This window comes from Macaca thibetana, chromosome 1 (genome assembly GCF_024542745.1).
Source record: "Macaca thibetana thibetana isolate TM-01 chromosome 1, ASM2454274v1, whole genome shotgun sequence".
NCBI classification, from domain to species: Eukaryota; Metazoa; Chordata; class Mammalia; order Primates; family Cercopithecidae; genus Macaca; species Macaca thibetana.
Window position 1 is genome coordinate 195,217,681 of NC_065578.1, and position 24,238 is coordinate 195,241,918.

Here is a 24,238-nt window from a genome sequence, read left to right on the forward strand (position 1 = left end):
TCACTCAAGACACAGATACCCTGAATAGTTTATTTTTATTAAATAAATGGAAACATAGTTAGACATTTCCCAGAAAAAACAAAGACACTTGGCAAAATCCAGCAATGATTCATGATGATAGCTCTTACCAAGTTAGGAATAAAGGAGAACATCCTCGACCTGATAACCAGCATCCATGAAAAAACTGCTGATATCATACTAAATAGAAAGAGACAATGTTCTTAGGCCAAGCACAGTGGCTCATACCTGTAATCCCAGCACTTTGCTTTGGGAGGTTGAGGTGGGAGGTATCACTTGAGCCCAGGAGTTCAAGACCAGACTGGGCAACATAATGAGACTTCACCTCTACAAAAAAACAAATTTGCCGGGGTGGTGGCATGCATCTATGGTCCCAGCTAACTCAGGAGGCTGAGGTGGGAAGATAGCCTGAGTCCAGGAGGTCAAGGCTATAGTGAGCTATGATTGTGCCACTGCACTCCAATCTGGGCAACAGAGGGAAACCCTGTTTTTCCCTCTAAGATCAGAACAAGACGAGGATGTCTGATTCCACTCCTTCTGTTCAATCTTATAGTAGAATACTAACCAATGAAATAAGTCAAGAAAAGAAATAAAAGGAATTCAGACTAGAAAAGAAGTAAAACTATCTTAATTCTCAGATGACTTGATTATTTACATAGAATATCCTATAAAATCTTAAGGAAAAAAAAAGCTACTTGAATGAATATGAGAGTTCAGGAAGTTTCCAGAATACAGACGAATATGTAAAAATTAATGGGGCAGGAAATGTAACCACAACATGATACTACTAGATGCCTGTTAGAATGTCTAAAAAAAAAAAAAAAAAAAAACAAAGACTGACCACACCAAATGCTGGTGAGGACATGGACCAACTGGAACTTCTACATACTAACAGTGGGAATGTTAAATGGTACAACAACACTGGAAAACAATCGGTTTCTTTTTTTTTTTTTTTTTTTTGAGACGGAGTCTCGCTCTGTCGCCCAGGCTGGAGTGCAGTGGCCGGATCTCAGCTCACTGCAAGCTCCGCCTCCTGGGTTTACGCCATTCTCCTGCCTCAGCCTCCCGAGTAGCTGGGACTACAGGCGCCCGCCACCTCGCCCGGCTAGTTTTTTTGTATTTTTAGTAGAGACGGGGTTTCACCATGTTAGCCAGGATGGTCTCGATCTCCTGACCTTGTGATCCGCCCGTCTCGGCCTCCCAAAGTGCTGGGATTACAGGCTTGAGCCACCGCGCCCGGCCAATCGGTTTCTTAAGTTAAGCAGGTACCTAACATATGACTCATTCATTCTACTCAAAGGTATTTACCAAAAAAGAATAAAAGCATATGTTCATACAAAGACTCTACATGAATATTCATGGCAACTTTATTTGTAACAGTCCTCAACTGGATACAACCCAATGTCCACTGACAGGAGAAGAGATATAAAAATTATTATTTATCCATATAATAAATGCTCCTCAGCAATAAAAAGTAATAAATTATTGATAACACTCAACAACATGAATCCCAAAATAATTATTCTAAGTAAAATGTAAAGTTAAAAAAGCCAAATGAAAAAAGGATACATAGTCAATGATTCCATTTATATAAAATTCTAGAAAATGCAAACTGATTTATAGTGACAGAATAGAGATCATTGGTTGACTGGGGTTGAGCGTGATGTGAAGGAATGAGAGGGCACGTGGCCAAACTTTTAGGGGATGATCGATATTTTATCATCTTGAATGTGGTGATGACTTTGCGTATGTTTACATGTGTTAAACATATCAAATAGTACACTTTAAATATGTACAGCTGATCATATCTCAATAAAGCTCTTAAAAATATAAAAATTTAAGCACAAATCTAAGAGGTAATTCACAAAAGTAATTCAAGTTATTATACAATAACAAAAAGTAATTAGGCTGGCAACATTCTTACCAGCTACAGTGAATACTAGAAAACGTTTGTATAAGACCTTGAAAACTACAGAGTGGGTAGAGTATGGTGGCTCACACCTGTAATCCCAGCAGTCTGGGAGGCTGAGACTGGCAGATCACCTGAGGTCAGGAGTTCCAGGCCAGCCTAGTCAACATGGTGAAACCCCGTCTCTACTAAAAAGTCAGAAATTAGCCAGGCATGGTGGCACAGACTGTAATCTCAGCTTTTCAGGAGGCTGAGGCACGAGAATCACTTGAACCCAGGAGGTGGAGGTTGCAGTGAGCCGAGATTGTGCCGCTCCACTCCAGCCTGGAAGACAGAGTGAGACTCGGTCTCAAAACAAACAAACAAACAAAAAACTACAGAGTGAAAATAATGTCCAACCTAGAATCCTATGTCCACTCAGATCACCAATCAAGTGTGAAAGCAGAGAACAAAGGTATGTTTAAACTTGCAAAAAAACTTGGGGCCAGGAACGGTGGCTCACACCTGCAATCCCAGCACTTTGGGAGGCCAAGGTGGGCAAATCACCTGAGGCCAGGAGTTTAAGACCAGCCTGGCCAATATGGTGAAATTCTGTCTCTACTAAAGACTCAAAAATTAGCCAGGTGTGGTGGTGGGTGCCTGTAATCCCAGCTACTCAGGAGGCTGCGGCAGAAGAACTGCTTGAATCCAGGAGATGGAGGTTGCAGTGAGCTGAGATCGTGCCACTGCACTCTAGCCTTGGTGACAGAGCAAGACCCCATCTCAAAAAAAAAAAAAATAATTAATCTAACACATAATATACTCTGTCTCACCAATGAATAATTCATAAAGCGCCACATATGTTTCGGGCATTCCTGTTGATACTAAATTTAAAAAATAAATTTGTGAAGGTATTTTCTTGGTCCAGTATGCCAGGGCACAGGGGCAAAAGTGTAGACTATGAACAAATAAATTGGTTTGTTAATCATAATGCCAGATAGTAAACACATAAATAAAATGAGAAGGTAAGCTTTACAGGTAAGTGGGAGAAGAGAATTCTAGGTATAAGGCATAAAATATACAAGGCAGAGGTGTCTTTGGATCATCTTTTCAACAAATAACAATAAAAAGATATTTTAAAACAAGAAAATATGGACTATATATTAGATAATACTGAGAAAATAAATATTACTAAATTACATAAGGGCATTTTGGTTATATAAGAAAATGTCAATTGCTTTTTAGGCTTACATATAGGGGTAAAATAATATATCTTCAGCAAGGCGGATCTTCAGCAAGGTGCATGGGGGAAGAAAATAAAATAGAAAAGAAAATATGGCAAAATCTTGCTAATTACTAAGTCTAGGTGACAAGTACATTAAGAGTACATTTGAAATTTTTATAGTAAAAATTGAAAAGAGTTCTGTTTTGGATCTGCAAAATTTGGGATACCTATTAGACATGCAACTGGACATGTTAAGTAGACAGCTGGATATATAAACTCTGGGATGAGGCAGAAGTCATGTTTTCTTTTTTCTTTTTTTTTTTTTTAGCCATGGGACTAGAGAAGGTCACTTTGAGCTGGAGAGAAAAGAGGGTGGGAGGTACTAGGACAGAGTCTTTGTGCAACCAACATGTGAAGGACCATAAGTGGTGGAGTCAACTGAGACAGAGAAGATGTAGCAAGTCAATGGATCGGAATAGGAAGAAAACCAAGAGACTCTGGTGTTAGCAAAAGCCAAGAGAAAAAGTATTTCAAAAAAGAGGATATGGGTCAGGCACGGTGGCTCACGCCTATGATCCCAGTACTCTGGGAGGCCGAGACAGGCAGATCACGAGGTCAGGAGATGGAGACCATCCTGGCTAACACGGTGAAACCCCATCTCTACTAAAAAATACAAAAAAATTAGCTGGGCTTGGTGGCAGGCGCCTGTAGTCCCAGCTACTCAGGAGGCTGAGGCAGGAGAACGGCTGTGAACCCGGGAGACAGAGCTTGCAGTGAGCCGAGATTGCGCCACTGCACTCCAGCCTGGGCAACAGAGCGAGACTCTGTCCAAAAAAAAAAAAAAGAAAGAAAAAAAAAAAGAGGGTATGTTTGAGCGATATGTCTAAAGTTTCTAAGAAGTGACCACTACATTTGGTGACATGAAGTCACAAGGGCAGTTTCAGCACAGTGAATGAGATGGAAGTCCTTCCATAATATAAGAAAACTCATCTGCACTTTAAAAAATCTTGCATACACTCTTCTAAATTCAAAATTTAATTTTATATTTTAATGTAAAACTTTACTCTCCCATTTTATTATAGTCACAGTCCTTTCTGGGAGGATTGGGACATTTCATCAAACACTTAAACACTTAGTATCAAAGCCCTTCAGAGTTGAGAATTAACAATTACTTACACAGCCATCATGCACATTAAGGGTTGCTTCAAGTTTTAATCTTTGGATAAATTCTCTTCTTCCTGTTTAAAAAGAAAGAACAAATTAAATAAATCACACAATTTGTTGCTGAGAAAAATATAACGTTGAAATTAGGAGCCTAGGATCTGGCATGAAAAGTAAATTCAAGCTCTAATTTCAGCTCCACCATTTATAAACTGAGTGATACTGGGCAATTTAACCTCCTCCTAAGACTTACTTTCCTCATTAGAATACCTCTACCTCATGCAGTTTTTTGTTTGTTTGTTTGTTTGTTTGTTTGTTGACACACAGTTTCGCTCTGTCACCCAGGCTGGAATCAGCTCACTGCAACCTCTTCCTCCCAGGTTCAAGCAATTCCCCTTCCTCAGCCTCCCGAGTGGCTGGGATCACAGGCACGCAGTACTATGCCCAGCTAATTTCTGTATTTTCAATAGAGACGGGATTTCACCATGTTGGCCAGGCTGGTCTCAAACTCCTGACCTCAAGTGATCCACCCACATCAGCCTCCCAAAGTGCTAGGATTATGGGTGTGAGCCACCGCGCTCAGCCTGTACTTATTTTAAGAACAAAATCATTCAAAGACAGAAAGGGCTTAGCACGGTATCTGGACCACAACAGACACTCATACATTTCTTCATTCATTCATTCAACAAATACTTATTGAGTACTCACTCTGTATCAGGTAAAGTACATTTTACCGTGGTAAAACAAAAAGATTTCTGCCTGCTTATGAGAGGAGAAAAACAATAAACAATCGGTATAAGTGCTCTAAGTTAGTATAGTGCTATGTGGAAAAATAAAGCAGGAAAAAGAGATAAAAGATGACTGGAGGTAGGGAGTAAGGTTTTTAATTTTAAATAGGATGGCAAACAGCAATAGTAAGTACCAACTATTTTTAAACATTTCTCAATTTCAGAAATGTTAAAGTTAACATTACAAGGATGAAATCTGGCATTAAAAATCAGCATAAATATCCATCAATAGCAGACTAGTTTAAATATTGCAAAAACAGAGTAAGTTCCTTCTTTGAAAAAGAGAAATCTGTCCCTTTAAGGAATGAATCATCTTTACCAAACACAGATCAAAAAACATGTTTGTTCAGAAGCTGTAATGAAGGAAGGCTGAATTTACAACAAAGAACAATAATTAAGTAACCAGGCTGATGAGATCTCTCATAAAATTAAATCTGCCTATACTTTCTGTATATTGTCACAAAGGGCAGATTTCTCTATTGCACTTTCTTGCCATTCCATGTCAAAGTCAAGAGCTTCTTGAAGCCAATTTGTTTTACTTCTTTCTCCATGTTATTTAACTAGTAAGACGGCTAGGTAAAGGATAAACATGTAGGTTAAAAAATAATTATGGATAATTATGGGGGCTTTTATTTTGGGGAGGGAGATGCTCTACAGTTTCTAAATTTACTGGAATAAAACCACCTAGTGAAATTTAGTAAAGTGTTTTCATGAAGTAGGTTGTACTTTAGATAATTAACTTTTTTTTTTTTTTTTTTTTTTTTGAGACGGAGTCTCGCTGTGTCTCCCAGGCTGGAGTGCAGTGGCGTGATCTCGGCTCACTGCAAGCTCCGCCTCCCGGGTTCACGCCATTCTCCCGCCTCAGCCTCCCAAGTAGCTGAGACTACAGGCGCCCGCCACCACGCCCGGCTAGTTTTTTGTATTTTTAGTAGAGACGGGGTTTCACCATGTTAGCCAGGATAATCTCGATCTCCTGACCTCGTGATCCACCCGCCTCGGCCTCCCAAAGTGCTGGGATTACAGGCTTGAGCCACCGCGCCCGGCCTAGATAATTAACTTTTCAAATCTGATTTTCGCTTGTAAAAAGATTCTAACTTCAGTAAAAAAGATAAATTTTTAATCCATCATTCTTAGCAAACTATCACAAGAACAGAAAACCAAACACCGCATGTTCTCACTCATAGGTGGGAACTGAACAATGAGATCACTCGGACTCAGGAAGGGGAACATCACACACCGGGGCCTATCATGGGGAGGGGGGGGGAGGGGGGAGGGATTGCATTGGGAGTTATACCTGATGTAAATGACGAGTTGATGGGTGCAGCACAGCAACATGGCACAAGTATACATATGTAACAAACCTGCACGTTATGCACATGTACCCTACAACTTAAAGTATAATAATAATAAATAAATAAAAAAAAAAAAAATATAAAAAAAAATAAAAAATAAAAAATAATAAAAAAAAAAAAAAAAAAAAGATAAATTTTTAAAAACTCATTTCCTTTTGGCCAAAGGATTGGTAATCTCATTGAGTTATACGAGTTAAGAAACAAAGTATTCAAATTAACAATATAACAACAATTAAAACTCACTAAAATATTAAAGTATTGGAAACTTTTTTGTCAAAATGTTAAAACCTGGGTTTGAAAACATGGCTCTAGCCATTTCAGTCTGGAGAAAATGGTGGCAGAACATAAGAATAGAAGATAAAGTAAGCTGTTTTAGCAAGAACTCTTATATATGACATTTGTACATTAGAACATGTATAGAGGCATAATACATTGTAGTTAGATAGCTTTTGAATGACATTTTTATATATGACTTTGGAGATAAAATTTATTGCATCATCCAGACATCTCATAAAGTGTGCTTCTAGAGCAAACTAGCAAAAACATCCACTACCCTTTTAGTAATTAAACGTAATACCAAGAAATAGAAGCTAAAAGCCACCATAAAATAAGAACGGTACCTTAATAAAACTGAGCCTCCTCAAATTAAAATAAAAATAAACTCACATCTGAATGCATTAAAAGCTGTGAAGGGTCTCGCCTATTTGCAAGGTAACCAATTGGACTGCTACCTTTCTTGGATGCTAGCAAAAGACAACAGACTCCTAAGTCAGAGGCAAAAAATTTTACTACTCATGTACGGCAAGTAGCACGAGCTTTAGGTTCACACTGGTTCCTTTTGTCTTCCAAGTCCCATAGTGCAACTTGGAGAGGCCTGGGTAGATGCTGTGCATGCAATGGGTTTTAATCACAGCTGAGGAATCTTGAACTGTGGGAACCCAAATCTTATATCAAGCAAACCTGCCTGACCTTTATCCCTAACGAGACATTGTTAAACTGAACAACAAACTTGTCTTTGGCTCAAGAGGCTCTCAGTACTCCAGTGTTGGGTGCAAATATATATTTAGAATTGTTATATATTCCAAGGCTATTCACTATATAAACCTCACTGAAAAGATAGTCCAGAACAAAACGATTAGTGCCTCTGCTCCCAAGATGTTCAGAAATCCAAAGAGGTATCTAGAATCTTCTACCAAGAATTACGCACTTGTTATGGATGAACTCACCATTGTGGCTTCCAACTCAAATCTTTCTGTACCTCAAGCTGCCTCTTATAATTCTGTCTCTACTCTGGCATTCTTTCTATGTTAATAGGTTACAAACGCCATAAGAACACTGCTTTGTTCACCCATGTATTCCAAATACCTAACACAGTGCCTGCCACAAAGTGTGAGTTCAATATACATTTGCTGAATCAGTGAATAAACGACTGGGATCATGATATTCATTCTGTTCTAGAATCTGTATTACCACTCAATAACACATGGTGATGGCTGGGCGTGGTGGCTCACACCTGTAATCCCAGTACTTTGGGAGGCCGAGGTGGGTGGATCACCTGAAGTCAGGAATTCAGGACCAGCCTGACCAACATGTCGAAACCCCATCTCTACTAAAAATTTAAAAATTAGCTGGGTGTGGTGACGGGCACCTGTAGTCCCAGCTACTTGGGAGGTTGAGGTAGGAGAATCACTTGAACCTGGGAGGCAGAGGCTGCAGCAAGCCGAGATCGTGCCACTGTACTCCAGCCTGGGCAACAGAGTGAGACTCCGTCTCAAAAAAATAAAATAAAATAACACATAGTGAACATATTTCAATGGCAATAAATATACAGCTATTCCTCATTTTTAATGGTTGTGTAATCATTAAACCATTGTATAAATTACAACTTTGTAATTTGTTTATTCACATACCTATCTCCTTTACTAGACTAGCTGAGAATTAATTATCACTTATAGAGATGGTTGGGGCAAGAAATGTTGGAATTAGGTTTAAACATCTGACTTGAACATCCTACACTTACACTGGGCAAAACTTATTTTCACAGCGCCTTAGTTCTTACTTGGGGGTGACAAGTTCTACCAAGAAGAGACAAAACACAGAATAATTTCATCCTTGGCACAGCACAGGACAGATGACTGATAGTTAAGAGATTTAGAGATCCAGATATGAGAGGCTCAGCAATCACCAAACAAATACAGTGTAAAAAGGTCTCACCATGACAACATTATAATCAGACTGTCTGAAGTCAAAGTGAAAGAGTGAATCCTAAAAATGGCAAGAGAAAAAAAACATCTAAAAACAGTTAAAAAAAAAAAAAAAAAAAAAAAAAAAGGACTAAGAAAGTGGTTATATAATATTAAAGAGACCAACTCAGCAAGAATATATAACAATTCTAAATATACATTTGCACCCAACACTGGAGTACTGACAGTCATAAAACAAATATTACTAGACCTAAAGAAAGAGATACACTGCAACACAATAGTGGGAAACTTCAACATCCCACTTACAGCATTAGACAGATCATCTAGACAAATAATCAGCAAAGAAACACTGGACTTAAACTGGACTTTAGACCAAATGGGCTTAACAGACATTTACAAAACATTCTAAACAACTGCAGAATATACAATATTCTCGTCAGCATATGGAACATTCTCCAAGACAGACCATATGTTAAGCCACAAAACAAAGTCTCAACAAATTTTTTTAAACTGAAATCATATCAAGTGCCTTCTCACATAACAGCAGAATAAAACTAGAAATCAATACCAACAGAAACTTTACAAACCATACAAATACACAGAAATTAAACAACATGCTCCTGAATGACAATAGGGTCAATGAAGAAATTAAGACAAAAATTTTAAAAAATTGTTTTGAAACAAACGAAAATGGAAATACAACACACCAAACCTGTGGATACAGCAAAAGCAGTGCTAAGAAGAACACAGCAATAAATTTCCACAACAAAAAGTGGAAAGATTACAAATTAATAATCTAAGAACGCACCTCGAGGAACTAGAAAAGCAAGAACAAACCAAACCCAAAACTAGCAGAAGAAAATAAATAAAGATCAGAGCAGAACCAAATGAAATATGGACTAAAAAAAAAAAAAACACACACAAAAGGTCAATGAAATGAAAAGCTGGTTCTTCAAAGAGATAAAAAGAATTGATAAACCACTAGCCAGACTAACCAAGAAAAGAAGGGAGAAGAGACAAAATCAGAAATGAAAAAGGAGACATTACAACTGATTCCACAGAAGTACAAAGATTAACATAGACTATAATGAACTTTATACTCATAAACTAGAAAACCTACAGGAAACAGATACATTCCCAGAAAAACACAACCTACCAAGATTGAACCAGGAAGAACTAGAAAATCTGAATAGACCAGTAATGAGCAGCAAGAATTAATCAGTAATTTTTACAATTTCCCAGCAAAGAAAAGCCCAGTACCAGATGGCTTCACAGTTAAATTCTACCCAATGTACAAAGAAGAAGTAATATCAATACTCCTGAAACTATTCCAAAATATCAAGGACAGGCCCCTCCCTAACATATTCTATAAGGCCATTAATCACCCTGATAACAAAACCAAAGAAGGACACAAAACAAAGGATACAGAATAAAAAGAAAACTACAAACTAATGAACACAAATGCAAAAATCCTCAACGAAATACTGGCAAACCAAATCCAACACCAAATCAAAAAGATAACACACAATGATCAAGTGGGTTTTATACCGGGAACGCAAGGATGGGTCAACATACGCAAATCAATAAATGTGATATACCATATCAACAGAATGAAGGACAAAAACCATACGATCATCTTAATAGATGTGAAAAAAGCATTTAATAAAATTCAACGTCCCTTCATAAGAAAAACCCACAGTAAACTAGGCACAGAAAGATCATATCTCAAAATAATAAAGGCCATATATGATAAACCTGTAACTAACATGATACTGAATAGGGAAAAGTTGAAAGCATTCCTTTAAGAACTGGAAGAAAACAAGGATGCCTACTCTTCAATATAGTATGCCACTCTTCAATATAGTATTGGAAGTCCTAACCAGAGCAATTAGGCAAGAGAATGAAACAAAAGACATCAAAATTATAAAGGAAGGAGTCAAATTATCCCTGTTTAATGATGATATCATCTTATATCTAGAAAAACCTAAAGACTCCACACAAAACTCTTAAATTTGGTAAATGAATTCAGTAAACTTACAAGATACAAAATCAACATACAAAAATTAGTAGTGTTTCTACACACCAATAATGATTCAAGATGAAAATCAAATCAAGAACACAATCCCATTTACAATAGCTACAAAAAACAAAAAAAAGGCCAGGTGTGGTAGCTCACGCCTGTAATCCCAGCACTTTGGGAGGCCAAGGCGGGTAGATGACGAGGTCAAGAGATTGAGACCATCTGGCCAACATGGTGAAACCCTGTCTCTACTAAAAATACACACACACACACAAATTAGCTGGGCATGGTGGCGCACACCTGTAGTCCCAGCTACTCCGGTGGCTAAGGCAGGAGAGTCGCTTGAACCTGGGAGGCGGAGGTTGTAGTGAGCCAAGATTACGCCACTGCACTCCAGCCTGGGTGACAGAGTGAGACTCCATCTCAAAAAGAAAAAAGGAAATTATAAAACACACACACACACACCCCCACAGACGCACACACAAACTAGGAATATATTTAACCAGAAGTAAAAAAAAAAATCCCTACAAGGAGAACTACAAAACACTGCTAAAAGAAATTATACATAACACAAATGGAAAAACATCCCATGATCATTGGATATTCAGAAGAATATAATTAAAATGACCATACTGTACAAAGCAACCTACAGATTCAATACAATCCCTATCAAAATACCAAGATAATTTTTTGCAAAATTAGAAAAAACAATCCTAAAATTCATATGGAACCAAAAAGGAGCCCCAATAGCCAAAGCAATGCTAAGCAAAAAGAATAAAGCTGGAGGCATCACATTACCTGACTTCAAACTATATTACAAGACTATACTAACCAGAACAGCAGGTTACTGGTATAAAAATAAGACACACAGGTCAATGGAACAGAATAGAGAACCCAGAAATAAAGTCACATACTTGCAGCCAACTGATGTTTGACAAAGCTGACAAGAACATATATTGTGGAAAGGAAACCCTCTTCAATCAGTGGTACTGAGAAAGATATCCATACGCAGAGGAATGCAATTGAACGTCTCTCACCAATACATAAAAATCAACTCAAGGTGGATTAAAGACAAAAACGTAAGACCCAAAACTATAAAGATACCAGAAAACAGACAAATGGGACTCAATTAAACTAAAAAGCTTCTGCACGGCAGAAGAAATAATCAACAGAATGAAGAGACAACCAACCCTGTTGAATGACAGAAAATATTTGCAAATTATTCATCCAATAGGGGACTAACACCCAGACTATACAAGGAACTCAAACAATTCAACAACCAAAAAAATCTAACTATCCTATTAAAAAGTAGGCAAAAGAGATGAATAGACATTTTTCAAAAGCATATACCCAACAGGTATATGAAAAAATGCTTAACATTACCAATCATAAGAGAAATGCAAATCAAAGCCACAATGGGCTATCATCTTATCCTAGTCAGAATGGCTTTTATTAAAAAGACAATGTTGGTTATCATGTGAAAAAAAGGGAACTCTTACACACCATTGGTGGGAATGCAAATTAGTACAGCCTCTATGGAAAACAGTATGGAGATTTCTCCAAGAATTAAAAATAGAACTACCTTTCCATCCAGCAATCCCACTACTAGGTTTTCACAAAAAAGAAAAGAAATTAATATATCTAAAAGATATGTGCACCAGTATGTTTACTGCAGCACTATTCACAACAGCAAAGATATGGAATCAACCTAAGTGTCCATCAATGGATGAACAGGTAAAAAAAAAAATGTGGTATATATACACAATGGAGTAACATTCAGCCATAAGAAGGAATGAAATCAGGCCGGGAGTGGTGGCTTACCCCTGTAATCCCAGCACTTTGGGAGGCCAAGGTGGGCGGATCACGAGGTCGGGGATCGAAGCTAACACCGTGAAACCCCGTCTCTACTGAAGATACAAAAAAAAAATTAGCTGGGCATGGTGGCGGGCGCCTGTAGTTCCAGCTACTCGGGAGGCTGAGGCAGGAGAATGGCATGAACCCGGGAGGTGGAGCCTGTAGTGAGCTGAGATCTCACCACTGCACTACAGCCTGGGCGACAGAGCGAGACTCCATCTCAAAAAAAAAAAAAAAAAAAAAAAAAAAAGAATGAAATCATGTCATATACAGCAACGTGGATGGAACTGGAGGTCATTATCTTAGGTTAAACAAGCGAGGCACACAAAGACAAGTATGACATGTTCTGACTCATCAGCGTGTGCTAAACAAATGCGTTCACATGGATGCAGAGAGTGGAATGATACAGAATGGAGTGGAAGAATGAGGAGGTGGGAGGATATTACTTAATGGATACAAAGAACGTTATTCGGGTGATGGATACCCTAAAAGCCCTCACTTGACTACAGCACAATCTATGCATGTAACAAAATTGCATATGTACCCATAAATTTGTACAAATAAAAAGTAAAAATAAATAAAAACATTATCTAAAATAACATTAAAAATACGAAACATTTAAGGATAAACCTAACACCAAAAGTATAAATCACTGCTGAGAGAATCAAAGAATGCTTAATACATGGAGACAAACCAGAACCATAGATGAGAAGATTCACTATTGTAAACATGTCAGTTCTCCCTGAAATAATATATAGATTCAACACAAAATCCCAAGTCTTATTGTAGAAATTGACAAGCTGGTTCTAAAATTTTTATGGAAATGGAAAGGGTTCAGAATATAGCCAGGATAATTATAAATTCTTTTTAAAAGACCAAGTTTTGGCCGGGCGCCGTGGCTCACGCCTGTAATCCCAGCACTCTGGGAAGCCAAGGCGGGCAGATCACAAAGTCAGGAGATCGAGACCATCCTGGCTAACACGGTGAAACCCCATCTCTACTAAAAAATACAAAAAAATTAGCCGGGCGTGGCGGCAGGTGCCTGTAGTCCGGTGGTCCCAGCTACTCGGGAGGCTGAAGCAGGAGAATGGCGTGAACCCAGGAGGCGGAGCTTGTAGTGAGCCACTGCACTCCAGCACTCTAGCCTGGGCGACAGAGAGAGACTATCTCAAAAAAAAAAAACAAGTTTAAAGTATCACACTAGCTGATTTCAATCCTCGGTATAAAGACAAGAAGCTAGATCGATGGAATGTGGCTAAGAAATTGACGTATACATTTATGGTCAATTGATTTTCAACAAAGGGAAAAAGGTAGTCTTTTCACACACACTGTTGGATCAATTGCACATTAATATGCAAAGAAATGAAACTTGACTCTTACAACATATATAAAACTTAACTCGAAATTGTTCACAGACCTAAATGCAAGAGGTAAAAAGAGAAAATCTCCAGGAAAAAAAAAGTAAAAATCTTTGTGACTTTGGTTTAGGTAAAGATTCTTAGATAGGACATAAAAAGTATGATCTATAAAAGAACCTGTTAAAAAAAAAAAGACACAAACTGAGAGAAAATATTTGTAAAGTACATATCTGATTAAGGACTTGTTATTTAAATAATTCTAGAATTCTTACAATATTAAAAAGTAAACCTGAACATTTACCAGACTATAAAATAAATAAAACAGAAATAAAAGCCACGAAAAGATACTCAACATCACTAATCATTAGAGAAACGCAAATTAAAGGCCAGACGCGGTGGCTCATGCCTGTAATCCCAGCACTTTGGGAGGCCAAAGCGGGCGGATCACCTGAGGTCGGGAGTTCAAGACCAGGCTGACCGACATGGAGAAACCCCATCTCTACTAAAAATACAACATTAGCCGGGTATGGTGGCGCATGCCTGTAATCCCAGCTACTTGGGAAGCTGAGGCAGAAGAATCTCTTGAACCCAGAAGGCGGAGGTTGTAGTAAGCCAAGATCACTCCGTTGCACTCCAACCTGGAGCGAAACTCCGTCTCAAAAACAAAAAAAGAGAAATGCAAATTAAAACAACAATGATATATTTCTACACACCTACCATGAAGGCTACAATTAGGAAGACTCATTACACCAAATGCTGATGACAATGTAGAGCAATTGGAACTCTCATATACTGCTGGTGGGAATGCAGTACAGTAGAATTACTTTGGAAGACAGTCTGGAAGTTTCTTATAAAGTTAAACATACTTACCATACAACTCAGCAATCCCACAGTAGATATCTACCCAAGAAGATTTAAAAGTGTTCAACCCTAGTTATTTTTTCCAAGATGTACATGAAGGTTCACTATTTACATTTTCTGTTAGCCATCAGCAGTGTTTAAAAAACAATTTTTTTAATCTCCTTCAAGTACTTGTGGAAGCCTACCCACCTTAAACCTGAAGCGACATTAAATTACAATTATAAGAACTACACACCATCTAGAACAATTTTCCAAACCTCAAGCTGAGACTCATTAGTGCATATTCCACCAGCTCAATACCAACAGTTTTAAGAATATGAAAAAAAACAGAATGCATCCCATCTAGTAAGGCTTATATATACATCTAGAGAATCCTTTATTTTCGTTGTGTATATCACAGGTTGCCACATAAATGTATTTTTATCATGGATCGTTTTAAAAACATTTTTAAAACACTGACCTAAAGCATACCTGTAACATAAGCTCTATGCTACCAGAAGCTTCTAAACCTTCTAAGCACTTATAACTTGATTCATCCTATTTTAGGAAGCAATGAAACCCACAGTACAGCTATCACAGTGTCTATGGTTGTTATGATTGCTAATATGCCTTTGGTGTCTTGCCTTAAGGAATTATCAATATACTCTATCTTATGTTGGTCACAATTGACTGTCATTTTCCAATACTAAAATCATACATTTTTCAGCTTTCATTGAAATTTCAACACTAAAGAAACAAAATACAAATATTCCACTAATTTTTTCCCAAGGGCTAAAAAAATGAGGCAAAAGTCAGAAGTTACTAATCTTCATATAATAAATATACTGTAACTTGGCAACATATTATGAAGAACCTGGTAATCTAGAATGCAGATGTATTCAAGATGCACTAAAGAGTAATCTACACGCAAAATTATTCATTTCAATACACACTGACTCTAATGATATTCAAAGGACATTGACTTCATAAACCCCTTACAGAAAGATGAGATTCAATCTCCACTAAAAAATTGTCACTGGCTACCTAATCATAATTTACACATTTTACACATTATAATAAACTCCCTCGAAAAGTACCCTAAAATTACTTTTTTATCAATTGCTATCTTTTAATTTAGAAGTGTTAGAAAGTTGTAGGAGTGTCTGTCCAAAAGGAAAGAAATGTGAGTAGAAACCAGCAATGTGTTGAAATAATAGTTTATTAACGATGTTTATCTTTATAAAACTGTATATATATGGGAAAATAACATCTGTGTGGCTAATAAATCACTGATTTCCAAAAGCACTACTCTACAACTAGTATGCAGTAATTTGAGAAACTATTACATTTAAACATTTAAACCTACAAGTACCTCTGACTTTGATAATTATTCTTTAAAAAAAAAAAAATTCCAGGAGGCTGAAGTGGGAGGATGGCCTTGAGCCCAGGAGGTGGAGGCTGTAGTTAGTCATGATGGTGCCATTGCACTCCAGCCTGGGGGACAGAGCAAGACCCTGCCTCACCCTGCCCCCTGCTTCCCGCCAAAAAGAAAGAATCCTACATTGAAATTTAGACCAGGCTCACAAAGATTAAAAACCCTGGCTTATCCTTGAAATCCATGCTAGTCTAAAACAACACTCTATTGGCCCAGGTGAATCTTGTGGTTTTGCCAGCTCTAAGTAAACACATCTTTTAATCACAAACAACATATTCTCATTCCCACAACATAACAGGAAGTTTGGTGAAGTGTAATTTTCTTTGATGGGAAGAAAGGAGGTAATTAATCAGTTTATGTAAAATCAATTACAAAGTTTGAATACTACCATTGAAAGGGCACATGCTATGGTGAAATAACTGGAAATGTAAAAGCTACAAGAAAAATCTATCCATTTGTTCTATCCCAATTTTACTATTTAGCAGTAATTCACTGCTAAAAATTTGTAGAAATACAAATAATGAAAACGTATCAGAAAAATACTTAAATCTACAACCCTGTAGATAGATAATCATAATGTTTAAATATTAAAGTCTTAAAAAAAGGAATCTATTTCCTTAGGAAAATCCTAACTTGGAATTTGACTTTTAAAAGGAAGGCTTTATAAGTGTACCATACTTTATTATTTATTTATGACACAGAGTTTCCCTCTGTCACCCAGGCTGGAGTGCAGTGGCACGATCTTGGCTCACTGCAACCTCCACCTCCAGGGTTCAAGCTATTCTCCTGCTTCTGCCTCCCAAGGAGCTAAGACTACAGGCGTCCGCCACCACGCCCGGCTAATTTTTGTATTTTTAGTAGAGACTGGGGTTTCACCATGTTGGCCAGGCTGATCTTGAACTCCTGACCTCTAGTGATCTACCCGCCTTGGCCTCCCAAAAGTGCTGGGATTACAGGTGTAAGCCACCGCACCCAGCCAAGAGTACTATACTTTAAAAAGTCATTTTATCGCCACACACAAAAAAAGATGGTAATTATGTGACATGATGGATATGTTAACTAACTTGATTGTATATGAAGTTATTAAGTTGTACACCTTAAATATAACAATTTTTAATTGTCAATTATATCCCAATAAAACTGGGAGGGAAAGTCATTTTTTTAAAAAAATCACTAATTCAAACATTACCAATGTGGATTTTGCTGTTTCCTGAATGCAAAGCCAAGATCAGCACTGTAGTGTAGAAGAGTTGAATAACAGCGCAAAGGTCTACTAAGGGTAAAGGCCAGTCAGTTAGTTCTTTGAAAACATTTTTAAGTCTCGATACTTTGAAAAAGTATTTTCAAGTACTTAGAAAACCACTTTAAAGGAAGTCATTCCAAAAATGTCCTATTTTAAGAGTATATATCATATCTAAAATACTATTTAAGATAAAGAACTCCCTGTATGTACGTGTGTGTATATATATATACACATTTGAAAAACTATAATTCAGGATTTCTACTATAGTCAGTGAACCCTTCAATTCCCCTAGACCCAATATACAAATTCCATTTCCATTAGGGAGTCGGAGTAGGAGAGGAAAAAGAAAGTATATGGTTTTGTTATATTTTAATTAACTCATTTGTAGATATAGCTAAAGTAACTGAACCAAAGGAAAACGCTAAAATATAGAACTGTATACAAGTACTTAAACTGTCCAACTGACATAAAGGACCAAATTATCAATGTATTCATGCAAAACAACGTTAACATTTGTTTTATTAAGCTAAAATTAAGTTCTCTCTCCACAAATAAATTCTAAAAGAAATATTGCACACTTTTTTTGGCAAATAGTTTAAAAAAGCAGACTCTAGCTATGTTCAATTTTAAAATGATTAATCACCACTCTAGGTACTTATCCTACAACAAATGCACAAAAGCTTGTACAATGATGTTCATTACAATGCTGTAAGGGCGAACGTCCACTTAAAGAAGAATGGTTGAGTACACTACGGTACTTCATAATGTTACATACTATGTAATAATTTAAAAGACATAATCTATTTTTACTGCCATGGAAAGATCTCCAAAACGTGGAGAAGTTAAAACAATGTTTACGATATGACACCATGTATTCAGGTGTCTCTCTCACACACACACACATATACACACACACCACACACACACCCTAGCATTTGTACATATACATACGTACTTGTAAGAATGCAAACAAAAAGGTCTGGAAGAATATTCAGAAAACAGAAAATATTATTTCTAAGGGTGGCGAAGTGAAATTGAATGGGAGGGATCAAAGGGATTTTTGCTTCATTTTTATTGAGCTTCTACAAACAAAATGTATTCGTATTTTACTTGAGACACTAAAAAGCAAGAATTAAATTGCATGCTAACTTTTCTTAAATAATTTACAAACCAGAACTGTTGGCTGTAATGAGATTTCATTTTCTTCTCTTTACTTGAAATCAAAAACAAATGACAGCAACAAACACTTTTTACCTAGCAAATGGCAAAACTGTAAAGAAAAATTTTGTTTGATGTTGTTTGCCATATCTCCAAATAGAAAGAGTAATGAAGAGTATACAGGAAGAAACAAAAAAGACCTTTACTAAGTACGTCCATTTTTACGAAACCAAACTTTTTAGTTGACTCGGGCGTGACCCAGAATCCTCAAAAAAAAAAAAAATGTTATGCAAAACGAAAAAAGTGGAATACTGTTCCCTCAAGTATTGAAGGTTGTTTTTAGAAAGCTTAACTAAGAAACTGTAAATGCCAAGTGTGTTTTCCAGGGGTGGGAAAAGAACGTGAAACCCTACACCACCTTTAAGCGGTCAAAACGAACTGAAGAACAGAGTGGAACTGGGAGAGCGCGCGGGGGTGGGGAGAGCTCAGCTATCACTTTTAGGTTTTGGCTCAGCGCCGCAAGAACAGTTTACACGGATTCTGTCTGGAGCGTGAAGTCCCTGAGGGTGGTCAACGCGTCGCAGCCGACACCTAAACCCTCTTGAGATCGAAGACGAGGGTGGGCAACAACTTAGGTTCTCCGGCTCAGCGGAGAGAGCGCGCTGGAAAAGAGCAAAAGAGCTAACTTTTGCTCTAAACGCGGCAGCTCCTGGAGGTTCCGCAAGTCCCCCGAGTCCCAACCTATTAGCGACCCCAACACCTTTACAAGCCAGTACCTTCTGCCCTCGGCCCGGCCCTCCGAGGAAAACCCAGCAAGGGCGGCGGCTGGCAGCAAGAATAGGGGGCTTGACTGGGGGAGGCACCGGCACGGGATTCGGCGACCGAGGCCCCACCCAACACCCCAGAGTCTCGGGGCACCCTCGCCGAGACGCTGTCCCACCTCCAACAGCCCCGGCAGTGCGCCCCCTCCCCCACTCTGGGCGGCGACCTCAACGCCTCCGCCCCGGGGCCCCCGCTCACCCAGGTAGCGGCTCCGCAGCCGGGACGGGTCCTCCAGCCCGAGGGACCTTTTCCTCACGTCCCACAACAGGTGTGGGCAGGAGCCACCCCGAGACATGGCTCTGCCTGAGCCGGGTGGGAGGGGAGACCACCGCGTGGGGGAGGGGAAGAGGGGGAGGGGACACCGGATCAACACCCGAGCCGCACCGGCACCATCCGCGCGCCGGGCCTCCAGGGCGCAGCGTTAGATGGCGGTGGCAGCAGCGGCGCCTGGGCCCCCGAAGCCCGGCCGCACCCGGGCCGGAGCTCGCCTCATACTCTCCTTCTTAGACTAACCAGAACATCCAAAGATCAGCAACAGTCTCCTCCCTCGGCCCCCCTCCAACAGGAGGAGGCGGAGGCGGAGGCGATGGCGACTCCTCCCTCTCCTCGTCCTGGATACCCTCCCCGCCAACCCTTTCTCGCGAGATGACGACCACCTCGGGGACTGAGGCTGGTGTGTGCCGCGGCTGCCCTCACCGTGGAAAAATGCATTCGGGCCACTCTAACCAGATTCTTAAGTCGCTAGGGATAAAAGAGGAGTAGAGAGAGAAGCGACTCAATTCTGTAGTCTCTCGCTCACGAGTCTCCAGTCAAAAGAAGCAAAAGAATAGTGCAGCATCATCTTTAGGCACTGAAGGCCCGAAAAGCCCATTTTAACTACGGGCCTGCTTAGTCAAAGTTAAGGGGCAGTAGAGCCGGCGCAGCTTCACTTTCCCTTCTCCAACATGGCCTCGAGGGCAGCGGGGAGAAAGAGGAGGTTCCGCTGCACCCCGCCCGCGCCTCGGGGCGGGCCAATCCTGGCGGGCAGCTCAGTCTGCGCAAGCGCGCTGCCAGCAGGGCGCTGGGCAGACTCGGTGAGGTGATTATTTTGGCACCTGTTGCCGAGGCTCCTCCTCCCTCTCTCCTGCCGGGGCGGAGGCGGACCAGGGGCGGGCCGTTGGCAGCCTCCGCTCCCTCAACCTTCGCGGGGTGCGGGCGGCAGCTTTTTGGTTCACAGCCGGGCAGCGAGAACCGCGGGAAGGGCTCTCCAGGCGAGAGACGGACGCCAGGCGTCGTGGCAAGGAAAAGTGACTAGCTCCCCTTCGTTGTCAGCCAGGGACGAGAACAGAGCCACGCTCCCACCCGGCTGCTCACGATCCCTCGGCGGCGATGTCGGCCGCCGGTGCCCGAGGCCTGCGGGCCACCTACCACCGGCTCCTCGATAAAGTGGAGCTGATGCTGCCCGAGAAATTGAGGCCGTTGTACAACCATCCAGCAGGTAATGGACCCTGAATGGCTCGTTATCGAGACCTTCCTTCCCCCTTCCTCTAAAATGGACCTTTTAGAGGCCCTCTGACAACTGCCACTAGAGGCATCCCACAGCCCCAACTCCTTCCTTCCCCTCAGGTGAAGCCGTTTACTCTCCTAGCCTCTGCATTTCACCCTCTCTCCTGCAACATCTCTTCCTAAGCCAACGTATCTCAAGTCAGCGCCCTTCCCCACCTATGTGACATCCGCTCCCTTACGCACGACTCCAACCCAAACCTGACCTCCAAATTTGAGCCTTCTCACTTCTGCGGCCACGAAAGTGTCTGCAGCCACCATGAAACACTCATTCTCTTTCTCTTTTCGAATTGTGGCATATTAACCCACGCTAGGCAGAGCTGGGTGGGTGGCTTGTCGCACTGTAGGGTTTGGAGTAAAGGTCACACTTTCTTCAGCTACTGCTGGCAGAGGCCTGCAGACTGAGCCCTCCCCCAAACTGCATGCTTTACTTCATCCAGGGTTGAGTCAGTGTCATTTCTCATCCCATAGGTCCAGTGTGTTTCTTTAAGTCTGTCCTTATTTATGAAATTGTTGAACAAGCTCTACCCAGAGTTTTTTGTGTGGACAGACCTGGATTTCATTCTCTTCTACCACTTATTATAGTTGTGACCTTGAGCAAAAGCCTAGATCTCTGTTGTGTAATATGCGGTCTGCGAGAATGACAGATAACATATGTGCTTGACTCTTTGTAAATGCTCAGTAAATGTTACATGTCTCTTGGCCTACTGGAAAACTTGTGTTCTTGTGGTTAAAAAAAAAAAAAAAAAAAAACTCTATAAGAAACAAACATTCCAATGCCTTAAGATCTAGAATTCTGTTACCTCTTCTCTAAAGTGAGTTGTAATAATACTTATTTGGCTAGAGGCTAACATCAGATATATTCTGAGGTCTCTTTCAAGCCTAAGACTTGGCAAACTAGAAAATGTGTTGTAAATTGAAAGACTGAAGTGCTACCCGAAAAGTGGCTTTTTTTCTCCTACATAGTTAAAATCTGTATTCTGCAGTTGGTATCATTAGGAAAGTTGTCTAGTTCCCCCATTATCTGATTATGAACCGGCTCTCTGTAGTCTGAACTGGTTACTAAATCTGACTTCCAGTTTGATCATGGAATGAATTGAACATCCGGATTATACTGTAGTGTAACCCTTAATATTATTTACTGCAATATTGAACCCATTATAAAACTGATCATTAAGGAGAGTTTGTTACTGATTTTAAAAGTTTTTGTTTATTTGCCATTTAGTTCTTTTAACATTTAGTTTTTTTGGAATTATGCTGTGTTTTGTGGCATAAGATTTTCAGGAAGGAGGGTTGAGCTATGCTTTTGGTAATAATATGGGCTTTACAGAGTCAACTGAACGTGAAGTCAACTCTGACCCTCATAAGCTTTGTGTTTTAGCTGTAGGATAAGGGCATGGCAGAGTAAGAGTAATTTTAAACTACTTAAAATAATACGAAATTGGAGAGTAGTCTTATCTTGATCCTCTCCAAGGCTTTAGTTTTTAGCCACCTGTAATTACTGCTTAAAATACTAGTCAGCTTTCAGAATGAAGAGGGATTACCTTTCACTTGTAGGATGTGCATTTCATCTGAAAATCCTTGAATTTGTTCAGTTATTTTAACCCCCTTTTTCAGTGTAGTAAAAGGAGCTAGGCTTTGAAGGGAGATAGACCTACGTTTCAGTCTTGGCTGTGTGACCTTGACCCTAAATTCCTGCCTTAGTTATCTCATCTATAAAATGGGAGTAATTATATAATCATTTCAGGATTGTTGTGAAAATCAGATGATCTAATGTCTCCAAAACATGCAGCACAGCGTTTGCACTTAGACTCTCAATAACTGTCAGTTCTAAGATTTGAACAACGTACAGAGTAAGGATATCTATTACAGCAAAATTATTTATGATCAACAAGTTGGAGACACACCAGTATAGAAATGAAGGAACTTGAAAAATGTGTTGACTGATGAGTGTGTAATAAAATCTAAGGAAACACTGATTATTGTCTTAAGAGTTATCCGGAGTGAATATTCAAGGATTTTGCATACTATTTTGCCTAACAGTATTTGTTATTGAATTATCATTGAAGCATTTGTCTAGATTCAACTACAAGGAGTTTATTAAATGATATGAAATGCTACAATTTTAACAGTTGGAAATCATACATTGCTGATTCTAAATGTTTGAGATTTAATTTTATCGCTGACACTGTATGTCTCGACAGGTAACAAGAATGTGTTTTAGTGGGGTGCCGTGGCTCATGCCTGTAATCCCAGCACTTTGGGAGGCTGAGTTGGGCGGATCACCTGAGGTCAGGAGTTCGAGACCAACCTGACCAACATGGTGAAACTCTATCTCTACTAAAATACAAAAATTAGCCGGGCGTAGTGGCAGGTGCCTGTAATCTCAGCTACTTGGGAGGCTGAGGCGGGAGAATCGCTTGAAACCAGGAGGCGGAGGTTGCAGTGAGCCAAGATCGCGCCATTGCACTCCAGCCTGGCAAGAGAGCGAGACTCTGTCTCAAAAAACAAACAAAAAAAAGAATATTTTTATGTATAAATATATATTTTAGTCACAGTATTGCATCTCTGACCTATGACCCAGAGTTTTGAGGCTCTCATTATCCATTTGCCTATGTGTTGTTGCTGGCATGTCATGATCTGCCTCTGTAGGGAAGGAATAGAGTTCTAGCCAAATGTGTGTCTCCGTCAAGTTCCTCAACTCACAAAAAGGATGTCAGTCCCCGCATTATCCCCCACCTGACTATAAAATATGTGACTCCACACTAGCCAGTTGCATAGCTGTACTCCAGTGTTTGTCAAAGAAATAACCTTGAAGTTATGTTGCCCAATGTTATTTTTTCTTTTCTTTTCTTTTCTTTTTTTTTTTTTGAGACAGTCTTGCTCTGTTCCCTGGGTTGGAGTGCAGTGGCATAATCTGGGCTCACTGCAACCTTGGCCTTGGTTCAAGCGATTCTCCTGCCTCAGCCTCCTGAATAGCTGGGATTACAGGTGCGTGCCACCATGCCCAGCTAATTTTTGTGTTTTTAGTAGAGACGGGGTTTCCCCATGTTGGCCAGGCTGGTCTGAAACTCCTAACCTCAGGTGATCCACCTGCTTTGGCCTCCCAAAGTGCTGGGATTACAGGTGTGAGCAACCACACCTGGCCCCAATGTTTTCTTAAAAGCTTAATTAAGGAAAACAAAAAATTAGCAGTGGAGGAGTGTCATTTATTTGTGAGTTCCAGAACGGGGTGAGTCATCCCAAGGGATGCACATAATGAAACATTGGAATGTAGGAAGAAAATCATAGAACTTCTATTAACATTTACTGTTATTTCATCCATTTAAA

At 39.7% G+C, this 24,238-nt stretch overlaps 2 protein-coding genes across 13 annotated transcripts in view; one reads left to right on the forward strand and one right to left on the reverse strand.

Moving 5' to 3' along the window:
* The window catches only part of DCAF6 (DDB1 and CUL4 associated factor 6), a 141,409-nt gene extending 121,100 nt beyond the window's left edge, over positions 1–20,309 (reverse strand). For 5 of the 11 annotated variants that reach the window (XM_050768273.1, XM_050768264.1, XM_050768256.1 and 2 more), the window contains exons 1-2: positions 19,565–19,963; positions 4,308–4,369 (exon numbers count right to left, since the gene is read on the reverse strand). In XM_050768273.1, coding sequence (XP_050624230.1) covers positions 4,308–4,369; positions 19,565–19,661 — 159 coding nt within the window. In that variant the 5' untranslated portion in view covers positions 19,662–19,963. Of the gene's footprint in view, positions 1–4,307; positions 4,370–19,320; positions 19,495–19,564; positions 20,014–20,062 lie in introns of those variants that run through there. The other 6 variants (XM_050768313.1, XM_050768308.1, XM_050768300.1 and 3 more) reach the window with 5 other exon arrangements.
* A 68-nt stretch (positions 20,310–20,377) lies between these two features.
* MPC2 (mitochondrial pyruvate carrier 2) overlaps positions 20,378–24,238 on the forward strand; it is a 31,854-nt gene continuing 27,993 nt past the window's right edge. Inside the window, exon 1 of one of the 2 annotated variants that reach the window (XM_050768398.1) lies at positions 20,378–20,843. In XM_050768398.1, the coding sequence (XP_050624355.1) occupies positions 20,735–20,843 (109 nt within the window). In that variant the 5' untranslated portion in view covers positions 20,378–20,734. The remainder of the gene's footprint in view (positions 20,844–24,238) is intronic. The other variant, XM_050768388.1, reaches the window with a different exon arrangement.